Source organism: Pelodiscus sinensis, chromosome 2, assembly GCF_049634645.1.
Source record: "Pelodiscus sinensis isolate JC-2024 chromosome 2, ASM4963464v1, whole genome shotgun sequence".
Classification (NCBI taxonomy): domain Eukaryota; kingdom Metazoa; phylum Chordata; order Testudines; family Trionychidae; genus Pelodiscus; species Pelodiscus sinensis.
Window position 1 is genome coordinate 62,819,694 of NC_134712.1, and position 12,115 is coordinate 62,831,808.

At 37.8% G+C, this 12,115-nt stretch overlaps 1 protein-coding gene across 4 annotated transcripts in view; it reads left to right on the forward strand.

Annotated features, from left to right (window-relative positions):
- TOX (thymocyte selection associated high mobility group box) overlaps positions 1 to 12,115 on the forward strand; it is a 295,231-nt gene that overhangs the window by 259,434 nt on the left and 23,682 nt on the right. For all 4 annotated transcript variants that reach the window (XM_006113630.4, XM_075920651.1, XM_075920650.1 and 1 more), the window contains one exon: positions 6,377 to 6,457. In XM_006113630.4, coding sequence (XP_006113692.2) covers positions 6,377 to 6,457 — 81 coding nt within the window. The remainder of the gene's footprint in view (positions 1 to 6,376; positions 6,458 to 12,115) is intronic.

Genomic DNA, 12,115 nt, shown 5'->3' on the forward strand with positions numbered 1-12,115 from the left:
TCTGTGGAAAGTTTTTCATTTCCACAGGTGGTCTACAGGGCGTGCGGTGCAGAGGGCCACTCTCTCCTTCCTCCCCGCCCGTCCCCCGCCCCTCCCCCCAAGGACAGCGACATGGCCCATGTCAGGAGGGTTAAATCTTGGCACACCACATCAAAAAGGTTGCTGACCTCTGATCGATGTCTTTCCAATCTGCTCTTAAATATTTCCAGTGTTGGAGATTCCACAACCTCCTAGGCAATTTATTCCAGTGTTTAATCACCATGATGGGAAGTTTTTCCTAATGTCCAACCTAAACCTCCTTTGCTGCAATTTAAAAAATAATTCTCTGGACTTACATAATGCCTTGTGTAAGAGCAACAGGTAGAACTGAATGTTGGACCTTAGTGCATAAGCCTCTACACCACTTGAGTTAACAGCCAGCTGGCTGTAAAGAAACTCTTCTTTAAGACAGAGTTGAACCAGCCACCTAAGGATAATTTGCTGAGCACCTGCTACAGTCTTGCTACTAGCTGAGCTATCAAAGGGAAACTAAACCAGCATCTCACCAAGCAGTCCCACTTAGATTTGAACTCAGCTTGCAGGAGTCAAAGTCCTGCATGCTGACCATTACACCATAGTACCCATACAGCATACATTATCTACCGTATGATCCATTCCCTTCATTTTTCCCTTATACTTGACCTTTCCTGACCGTCCCTTGATGATCCCCTCATTTCCTGGTGAGAGCAGATCACTTTCCCATCAGAATTCTGTCAATTCCTCTAGTACAGTGATTAGGGGCAGTCCTCTCCCAAAAGCGTGGACCTGACCACATACTGCACCCCATTGCCTATTACATAAGGAAGTTTGCTCCTGCTGAGGTGCTCCTACCAATCTAGGTGCCTTCAAAGAATAGCACTGCTACTTGGATGGACCCATCAGCTGATTATCGATCACAAAAGCCTGGAGTAACTGTGCAGCGCCACAACCCTAAATCAATTGCAGTTTTAGTAGACCCTGTTCTTCTCCCAGTTACACTTTACTTGACCTACCGCCCCTGGAAGCAGAAATGTGAAGGTCAGTACCTGGGCCAAAAGATGTAGTTCTAGCCCATCGCAGTCCAGCTCATATTCTGAAGTGCCATGATTTTTCTTAAAGCATCCCAATCCTTGGATAGCAGGGTTCATGGGAGCTGCTGTGCTCCATCCTTGGCAATCTGTTGACTACTGCTTACCCACAAAGCCCAGACGCCGAGTGAGGTTCTGCTCTTGAGGTACAATTGGCAGCCTCCCAAGATTGTCCCATTGCCCTCCGTAAGCTAGCAGTGGGAATAGGAAGCTTTCTGAACTACTGGGCTTCACCCTATCAATTTATATTTAATTATCACACTAATTAAAAACAAGTTGGAAATGGCTAGGTTCTACACAAATATGCTTCTATCCAAGCTCTTGATCACCACTGTTTACTGGCGTCAGAGGGAAATGTAAGCCTCATAAGTGGTTTTGGAGGTGTTAAAAAATAAAAGTAAATCTTGTCTAGATAAGACTGCAACTAAGCTGCAAAGTTTATTGCTCTTAAGAAAAAGAATAGAAATCTCCCACTCGATTTTTATTGTTTTTCTGTGTTTCAGAATTCCTTACTATCTTAACTATGGTGCACAAAACAGTTTAAACTATTGTGAAGGGCACTTGGATGATGACACAAGCCTTTTGCCTATTTAAAATGTCTATAAGACATCAAGTCTGTTAAATGTATTACAACGATGTAATACATTTAAGCTTGAGGGCTAGAAGTTCTGGCAGCTGCCAAAATGGAAAGGGAATGGCATTTGTCTTGTGTATACCTGTTACACATACCACTAGCACTGCTAGTGCCACCCACCTGCTCTCCCCATCGGCTTAAATTCCAAGTACGAGCCCAGACAAATCCCAAGACTATGTGTTGGCACCAGCATCCAGTGTCATCTTCATTCTCAACTAAAAACATATCCTCCACACCAAATCTCATCATTACTGATTATACCAGCCAACTCCCAGTCTCACTGCAGTTGAAAGTCCATCCCACCCTACCTGTATTTCAGCAATCAGTGTTTCAACAGCCAATGCCAGTGGGGCAAGGGGGCAATATCCCTCAATTGGCTGAGACAGACCTTCCGGAATTTAGATACATGTTAATGAATTAAGTTAAACTGTATTGAATTAGGATTAATACATTCAGGATCCTCTGCATTAAGAATGTAATTGTGTATTTGTTATTTTTTGTAACTTCTTTAGTAAGAGGGTGATGCTACTATAATTCCTCAGCCTTAGAAGTCATCTCTTGTAGATGCTCACTGGATTATTCAGGGACCAACAGACAAAGAAAGGATTTTTGGATGACTGGTTTGTTTTTAAACAGACTTACGGCCTTCTTGCTGATCTACCAAATGATCAGGACACCTGGTCTACAGTGGGCCCTGATCCTTGGCGGGGATTGGAAGGACTGGCTCTTGTGAAATCCTATAAGTCAGAGCTTGTTTTGAGCTGAAGCAGGGATGAATTTGAAATTACAAATAGGTTTCCTTGGGTGAGGTGTTGAAGGACTGCCCTTGCCATCGCTCACATTCGGGTGAGGGTGATCTTTGCTAAGCTTATTAGCACATGTTTTAAAATTGTTAATATGTTTTCTATGTGCTGCTTGTGTTTTAAGAGCAAAAGAGTTGTGCAGTCAGTATAATTATGGACACTTGCACTGTTGACCATTTCTGAAAGGAAATCAAGCAATCCTTGGTCAGACAGACTTGTCTTTCACAGAGGCTAATACAATGAAGGCAGGGAACTGGGCCTAGAAAACCCCTGTTCAGAAGGGAGTAAGAAGTGGACTCCCTCTAAGAAAGGCAATAGTTGGCAAGCTATAAGCCTGAGAGCAGGTGCCCATGGCAAGAGCACTGAGGGGAAATACTGGTACAGTTGCCCTGGCCTTAGGCAGTCAGGATCACCCACCTACTAACAAATAGCCTAAATATTAGGATTCTTGAAGGAGACAAAAACATTGAGAAAGATACAGGTAAAACTCACACTAAACCATATAAATCTGCCTCTGAATAACATAAAGCATTGTGGGCCACAACACTCACTGTGACATCCTATATCAGTCAGTTTAAAAAAAAACAATGCTAATTTGGATTTATACTGTTTTAACCAGATCGAATCAATGTCTAAGAAAAGTAGGTATGAAAAAAAATGTTGAAGGTTTATGCTGAATATTATGGCTGGCTATGTGACAGTGTAATTAAGTACATGTGCAGTAGTGATGTTTGGGTACAAGACTTATAGAACTCTTGTTAGGTTTATGCTATTAAATGAGATTGCCTTGTATACCACAAGGTTTTTTTGGGGAGGAGGGGGATGAAATCCTGGTCTTTCAGAACCTTTTCCATATGCTTTGATTATAAATGCACAGTAGGACTGCTTAAAATGTTGATATTAGAAAGACAAGGTGAGAGAGGTAATATCTTTTATTGAACCAACTGACAAGGGTTTCAAGCTTTTCTTCATATCTGAGCAAAGTAGAAAAGCTCGGTATGGCTCAGAAGTTGTCTCTGTATGGAGAGAAGTTGGCCCAAAAACAATATTACCTCATCCATCGTGTCTCTCTAATATCCTGGGACCGACATGCATAAAATTTTGATACTCATGTAATGCAAAATAAGGCTCCTGATGAACTGAAGCATGACTACAATATCAGATTTTAAAAAATCTACATGATCTTTTAAAGATCTTTACTCTGTGTGTGTGATATTATTGTGCTCAGTTGTGGTTTTAAAACCTGGATAGCAAAATGATGCAGCTGAATTCCAATGTACAGTAAAATTTGAATTCCTCTTTGTTCTGTAGGTCATGCTAACTCATTTTAGCAGCTGGGAATAGATTTTCAACTAATTCTCATTTTGTTTTCTGAAAAAATACAATATATTTGCCCAATAACCGCAGATAATCACAATGTAAAAAGCAACTTGTTTCCCATTCTTTGAAAAACAATATGAGCTCAACATACAACATATATTTATCCTAATCTGAAGAAATTACAAGAATGCACACACAGTTGTACAGCTAAAAACAATCTTTTTTCTCTCTGTGTAGATATTTACAGTTTTGGTATCCTAGGACTCTTTTCCCATTATGTATTTATGCTTCCCTGGGAAGCAAAATCTTTAATCCTTTTAGGCAACCTCTGAGTTTTCCCAGCCTAGATCAGAGGATTGTTCTTTCTCTGAAAGCAAAGCTTCACTGAAGTAAAATATATTTCACAAGAATATTCTTCCTATAAATGATGTAGTACCAGTTCCTTCCAGCCCAGTACTGTTGCTCTGACTTAGTATTTCGGAATAGTATTGTCCTGTGTAGATACAGATGACATTTTCCAGGCATGCTCCTTTATGAGAGTGCTCTGGTTTTGCTGTGGAATAACAGGATCAAAAGAGATCAATTTAAAGTTTCATAAAGTTTACCTTACTGTAAAGAATGTGTTTGTGTTTTACCTGCATAATTTATGACAACATCTCAAAGTTGATTTAACTTGCTTTTGCCATCCACTGCACTTTAAGTGCATAATCCAACTAATCTGAGACTGAGGGTATGTGTACATTGCAGAGTTTTTCTGGAAAAACTACACTTACGTCCACACTGCAATTGTGTTCTTTTGACAGAAAGTTGAAAGGACACAGGGGTTTTTCCAACAGCGGTAAACCTCTTTCTATGAGGAAAAAGGCATGTGTGGACGAGGAAGAAGGGTTTTTTTCGAAAGAAGAGGCCTCCAGGAAAAAGCACAGGTGCCCTGGTGGCCACTCCATCCACGCTAATCACAATTTAAATGCGACATAGCATCCAATCAATATGGATGCTAACTTTCGAAAAAGCAGATTGCTTTTTCGATGCGCTTTTGCTGTGTGACTGCTCTCTTTCAAAAAAAAGTTTTTCTGGAAGATCTCTTCCAGAAAAGCTTCTTTCAAAAGAAGCCTGCAGTCTAGACTTAGACTGCAGCTGCAAAAACAATGAGGAGTTCTGTGGCACCTTAGAAACAAACAGATTTATATGGGTATAAGCTTTTGTGAGTAAAAAACATTTCATCCGATATATCTGATGAAGTGGTTTTTACCCATGAAAGCTTAAGCTCAAATAAATCTGTTAGTCTTTAGAGTGCCACAGGATTCCTCATTGTTTAATGCTCCATTTATTGTTGTGTCTAGGTGTCCTTCTAATCCCTGTTAACCTTCAGTGCTGGAAGTCTAGGGTAATTTAAACTGAATCTTTTAACTTTTTAACTTAAGCTATTGTGTGGAACATAGTTCCATGTGTTAGTTACACTGCAGGCAGAACTGTGGATTGAGAGGAATAGATAAGAAAAGATGCACTTTCTTGAAGAGCTCGTTAGAACTTTGCAGGGGCAAAACTGGGAAAAATGATTTACATTAACTTCTTCTCATGGCCCCTTAACTCATTTCTGCACAGAGCTCTCCTGAGCCTTGATTTGCTTCTGACCTCCTTTGGACTGGGATTCTCGCACTTTCCAATGGCTTACCTAATAATGAAAAAAAGTCTCCCAGTCATGTTGAATAGCATTGCTATCTCCCCAAACTTTTACTGACCTCTGCATCTCACTTCCCATTTTCTTCCCAACTCAGCAGTCCTGGGCCCACCCACTCACTCTCCTATTTCCTAGACAAATTCAGCTGGTCTGCCAGATGAGAGCCACAATAAAGAGAAGCCCCCACTGGTCCAGTTTGGAACTGAACTCCCAATTTAACATCCCTTTGTCAATTGATGTGATCATGCAAATAGGAATGCCCTCAGTTCAGGGCATATCTAAACTACATTTTAATTTAGAAAGAGGATATGCAAATTCCACATATTCTTCCAATCACATTTTCAAAAGAGGATCTTTCTAAAGTGAAAGTAGTCTGGACACAGGTCTTTTTGGGGAAAAAAAAAACTCTTTTTAAAAAAGGAGGAAGACCTTTTTTTAGGAAGACCGTTTTTTTCGAAAAAGGTTTTTTCCAAAAAAATCGCGTCCAGACTACTTTCACTTTCGAAAGATCCTCTTTCAAAAATGTGATCGGAAGAAGATATGCCAATTCGCATGTAATTTGCATATCCTCTTTCGAAATTAAAACGTAGTCTAGATGTACCCAATTAACATATCAGGTTTACTCTGTAGGCAAAGATTCTCTTTTACTGTAAACATTATTTTTGAAAATGCTTGTTGTTGCTTAAGTTTTTCCCCCTTAAAAACCTAGAGAAAAAGGAAAGGCTCTTGAATTGGAAGGATGTTCTGAAGATGCATGAAACAGATTGGTTATATGTCTTGAAATTGAGTATAGAAACAGATTCATTTACTAACGTTCTTTGTTGTTTTGTAGGTGTACAAAAAGAAAACTGAAGCTGCTAAGAAGGAATATTTGAAGCAGTTAGCTGCATACAGAGCAAGCCTTGTATCCAAGGTAACATATATATATATATATATATTGTGACAGATTGTAAACCAATTTCAGCCTTTGTATGGTTCTCAGCATCATGGTATCTAGTGCAAATATTGTTGCTCATTACCACCTTATCCCCATCATATCCGCGCTCTGCTGTCATGCTCAAAACAAACAGTTTTCTTTCAACATCGGCAACCACATCCCATCCAGTCCTACCCGTACAGCATCCAAAGACTGGAATTATAATCACAGTGGAAAAATGAGAGATGTGGTGGTCATCAATAAAAGGATCAAATATGTCTGTAGATGCCACAGAGCACCACACAATTACTAGTCCTGCTCACAGGGGAAACTCTGGTATCTCATAAAATGTCTCGTTTTTAATGCAGGCACTCCACAGCAATGTTCATGCTCTGAACCAGAAAGCGAATGTTCCCATGATAAGCTGAACTTTCTTTGTTCGTGCCTCAGTTGACATAGGTGAACACAGTGTACGACAGTGTGGATCGCTTGCTTTGGGACAACAGCATGTTGTAGGATCCACTGTACACAGATACCAGCAACATTTGATATTGGTTTATAGAGACATTCACAATACCCAGAATTTCACAACTGATATAATATAAACCATAATCATAAACCCACAGACAGAGCTAAGATTACTGCAACATGCAAGCATGAAACAGCAAAGGGGCAGTTTGCAGAATCATCATATTGCTACTGATGATTTTGGTGTCTATTTCACAGAATCCCTAAAGTTGATGAGGTCAGGTTTAGACACACTTGACTGTCCAGTGCTTATGAGTGAGGCTGGCAGTTCCTGAAGCGTATACAGATGTGACTGTGCATCACGTTTTGTTAGTTTTGTGACATGTTTACCATTGTGTTAAGGACATTTCAAAAGAAAGATTTAATGAATAATAACACCCAGACCTTTTGTGCAGCTTTCCACCTGATCTCACCACTTATTCAGGTATTTCTGTATATGACCCCTACCTGTAGTTTGTGTCGGTAGCTAAACTCTGAGTCACATGAGTGTAACTTTATTCATTGCTTTCCTTATGTACTTGAAATCAGGTCTCATATATTCCCGAATGTTTATTAGAAGCATGTACAAAATGCCTATTATTCCTTTTCTACATCGAGAGTCTCTATGTTTAGAATAGACTCTTTCCAACCAGTGGAACTGTACCAGGGTTCCACTGTACATGGTGGCTAAGGTATTTGTAAGATTTTACTCAGTGGTAAAATAAGACCAACACACTCATTTTAGTGTGATTTATAAAGTCAGCTTTTCACTTGTAAAAATAGACTATCATTTCTTTGCCCATTATACATTATCTATAACAAAATATTAAACTGTTTTATTTTAATAAGATAAATATTTCCAAAACTGAGAATTTTACTCTGATTTTTTTTTCAGAACAAAAAATACTTACATGACATTCTTTTGAGGAAGGTTTATTTAGAGAAAAATTCACTTAAAGAAACATTGGTGTCTAAGGCTTTAATTCAGGGTAGGAAAGCACTTGGGCACATATTTAAATCCATCTCTATTCAGGAAAGCTCTTATCTGCTTAGGTCCCATTGGCTTTAGCATGACTTAAGCATCTGCTTAACTTTAAGCATGTCAGTGTGATGGGACTTTAAATAAGCATGCAATTACAAACGTGATATGTGCTATATTAAGATTCACCATGGGGAGTGCATCTGTTTGAAACAGAATATAAACTCTGTATTAAAGTATGTTCTATTATTACACATATGAAAACTACATTAAAATGTAATTAAAGTTGCAAAGGCAAGCAAGCAAAGTTAGGAAACGCCAGAAGCCTGCCTCCACTTCTGGAGGGAGAATGCTTAGCTATTCTATGGAGTAAATACTGCTTGGTCAAGTCACATGTGGGAGCCTGAAAACAGCTGAGCTGTTCTGGCTAAAATTTGCCCCCCAAAAATCAGGTATGTACTTGGCATATAAAATAGCATCCCAGTAGATTTAAATTTAGCCAAGTAATAAGCAGCTGAAAGCAGGGTCTTATAATGGATCATGTCAGACAACTTTAACAATAGTCAGTTCTCTCAGACTTGCCTATAATATTTTTAAAATAGGGTTAACGTCCAATAAGGTGAACATCTGATTGTTTGGATTTAAATGCCATAGCTATGCATTAATCTCCATTACCTCTATCAATGTATTTACTAGATATTTTCTCAACATTTTTCTTTTATTTTTATAATGATTAAAATTAATGAGGCTCTAGTCAAGCCTGTTCATATGTGTGTAAATCAATATGTAAAGTCAAAATCACATTACAAAGCATTATATGTAATGCAATGCAGATTGCCATAGTGTTTATAATACTGACTAAGCCTCTGCATTCTAAACAAGTGTATTTATATTTGCCCTTAGTTGCAACTTTTAGTACTGTTCAGTCTCAGAAATGCAACCTACAGTATATAGCAATTTGTATAGTATAAAATGCTGTGAATTGCAATTTGACTTTTTAAAAAACAAGCACTTTTTATTGCTTATCCTGGCTTTTTTATGCTGGCTGCTGGCAGTAAGATTTTTACTTTCTATGTTAAATATTTATTTATATATACATATGCAAATTTTTTTTTTGCAAACATACTTAACAACTATGGCTCACATCTGCCCTCAAGTAGGAAAAAAGGTAATTTTTCAAAGCTGTGATGACATGCTCACATAACATCATATCATCCATATTTGGCAATCTTTTAGTTTTAGAATAATGCACATTTCTTGAAGTTAATGAGCGTGTGACAAAGTTAAAGCATTGTCTCTTTAATTGTATGGCAGGCTCAAATCTCCTTTGACAGAACTCCCAGCCACTGTCTTGGAATTACTTTTCAGGAATATTTAGTCCATGCAGACATTTTGAAAGTTTTAAAGATTAGTTTAGGCTGTTTTCAGAGGAAGCAATAGCGGCTTTCTCCTCATAAGGAGCAAACCTAAAATACAACTCTATCTAAAGCTTTAACAGCTTTTTTTTTTTAAGTTGCTAAACTTCTACAATCATTAGCACTATTGCCTTAGCAGAAAAATATAATAAGCAGTCACTTTAATGGATAAAAATAAAAGCTTCAAATTAAACACAAAGTCCCCAAGCTAGGGAAATTGTAATGCAAATCTATAAACCGGTGATATTTCAGGTTTCTGTGACACACTATCTTTGCTTTTGTGATTATTGTGATATCAAAAATGTTTGGAGTGTCATATATCAAAAACCATATATTGCCATTGAAATCATGTATGTAGTTGTATATCCTATATCAGAAATACTTGTTGACTGACATTGTATTTTCAGATTGTTTGTGAGTATATTTTTCACAAACCAGTTATCATGTCCATTCAAGAATCCAAAAACTGCCAGAGAATAATTTTTTTATTCTAAAAACATTGTTTGAAGCAAAAAATGTCCAGTAAATGCAGTGTCCCAAATAGTTATCCAGCATAACTTGTTAACCTATAAAGCCACAAATCCTAAGGATCTAAGGAAATTTCTAAGCAGTTATTCAAATTGTTAGGTATAACATCACTATGAAAACTCATTCCTATTACAGTTTGGGCTCAATTTTAATACTCTGAATCCTTTTCTAGCTGAGAGTTCTCATTTTGGTGGCAGTCCATAAAGTTAACAATGTCACCAAAACACACACGAAATAAAGACCAGGCATTAAAGGATAGATGGCGCAGGGCACCTCGGTGGGGATGAATGGGAGAGAGGCGGTAGTGAGATGTCAGGGCCTGAGTCAGTCAGTCACCAAGGAGACCAAATGCTATACCTTCTTATGGGCACTGCAGTACTTTCTCTGCCAAGGCTCTCCAGATTGAGGTCTTCCTTTTGGTGTTTCTGCGATGGCCTAATATTACAATTTACCCTTCATCAATAAATTTCAACTTAAATTAACTTGAAATAAATACATCAAACACTAAAACAAGAATCTAAGCTAGTTTCCATTTCACTAAAGTTTTTAATGCGCAGTTGGTAAGAATCTTAGTCTCTCCATTCCCCCCAAGAGTTGGCACTGGAGAGTTTCTACATTTACTAAAATATGCTGTTGTAACAAAATAAAAGCAGATTTTCAGCTGGTGTACATTGGCATAGCTGCTTTGAAACCAAGAGAGCTGTGCTGGTTATATACCAGCTGAGGATCTCTCACAGACTTAAAATAGTGAGAGATGGACAGAGGTGGAGTGGAATTCATTTTGAGATTAGGATTGGGCTAAAGTCTGGAATCGAGTTCGAGGCCAAATTATGTGAGGTTTCCCTGTTAGTAGTGCCAAAACCTAGAAATGTTCTCACAGGATTGAAGCCCAAAATGGCAGAGATTTTGAGGTCAGAGTAGTTTGAGTGATTTCTGCTTTTGATTTTGAGAAGAATCTTCTTTGTTTCTGGATTGAATGGCTGGTATAATGTTTTTAGAATTGCATTTTTAGAGTCCCCTGAGGCCTCTCAGTCGAGGAGTAAAGACTGGTATCGAATCCAAGTTGCATGTCCTTCATCACGTTTATTCAGACTAATTCATAAAACAGCCTTCTCTACCTATATGGACTTAAAGAATCTATGGCAGTCCCCCATAGATGATGACAAAATGTATCTTTCAGATTTTAAAATGTGGTTCTCCAAAACGATAAATGACCTTGGTTAGTAGTATATGACAACCAATAGCTGACTATTCTTGTACTCAAGTACTGTATCTAGGATATGTCTAAAAAGTTTTGAACCTGCCCCATGTGGTACAATACATTTGTATAATATATACAACTTGGAATGAATAAAATAAGAACCCTCATGTGTTGACAACTTTCATCCAAAACCTGTCAACCTAGGACTTTTTTGATGTTCACATATGTTCACATGAAAGTTTTGCTGTTCCAATAATTTTACAATACTTATTCAAACTGTGAGGTCCTGGTTTTTAATTTACACTAAGACTGTGTTACACCTTTCTGGCAGCAAAAAGGGAAAGTAGGACTATATTTTATTTACATATATTTATAGACTCTTTACACTGCTACCGAGATGTAAAGTAACAGTAGTGTAAATGAGAATCAGACCCTGACCCTGTAGAAGATCTTCAATCACTTATTTTATAGATGCTGCTGATGGCCAAAGGTACCAGAAACATTATGTATGAACATTCATCAATCCCTCAAGTTTATTCAAATTAAATTGTGTAGTGAAGTCTAATTTGCTCACATTAATAAAAAATATTTTTGATTATATTGACCTTAGCTATTATAGATACCACTTAATTTACAATACTCCATGTGGAAGGTTTAGGGCACTTTACATATTTTCTTCATATCACAAAATACCAAATCTGGTAATGATGCTGATTATGAAAAAGAACAACAAGTTATCATTGATCCATGGTGATCATCTTGGCCACATTTGGATGTATTGTGGGTGTGTTATCTTATCTGAATACATATAATTAAAAATGCACCATATAATTTTATTTTAAGGCAAGCTTCCTTTGTCCCAAATTGTGAACAAAAATGTGGCTTTGCATATGTGTCTTCATCACTGACAGATTTCTTAAAAGGCACTGTACATTTTGCCAGTCATCACCCACAGATCTCAGAGTTACCACCATTTTTCTCTATTTGTAGAATGATTGTAGTTACTATGTAGCACCTCTAGGAAA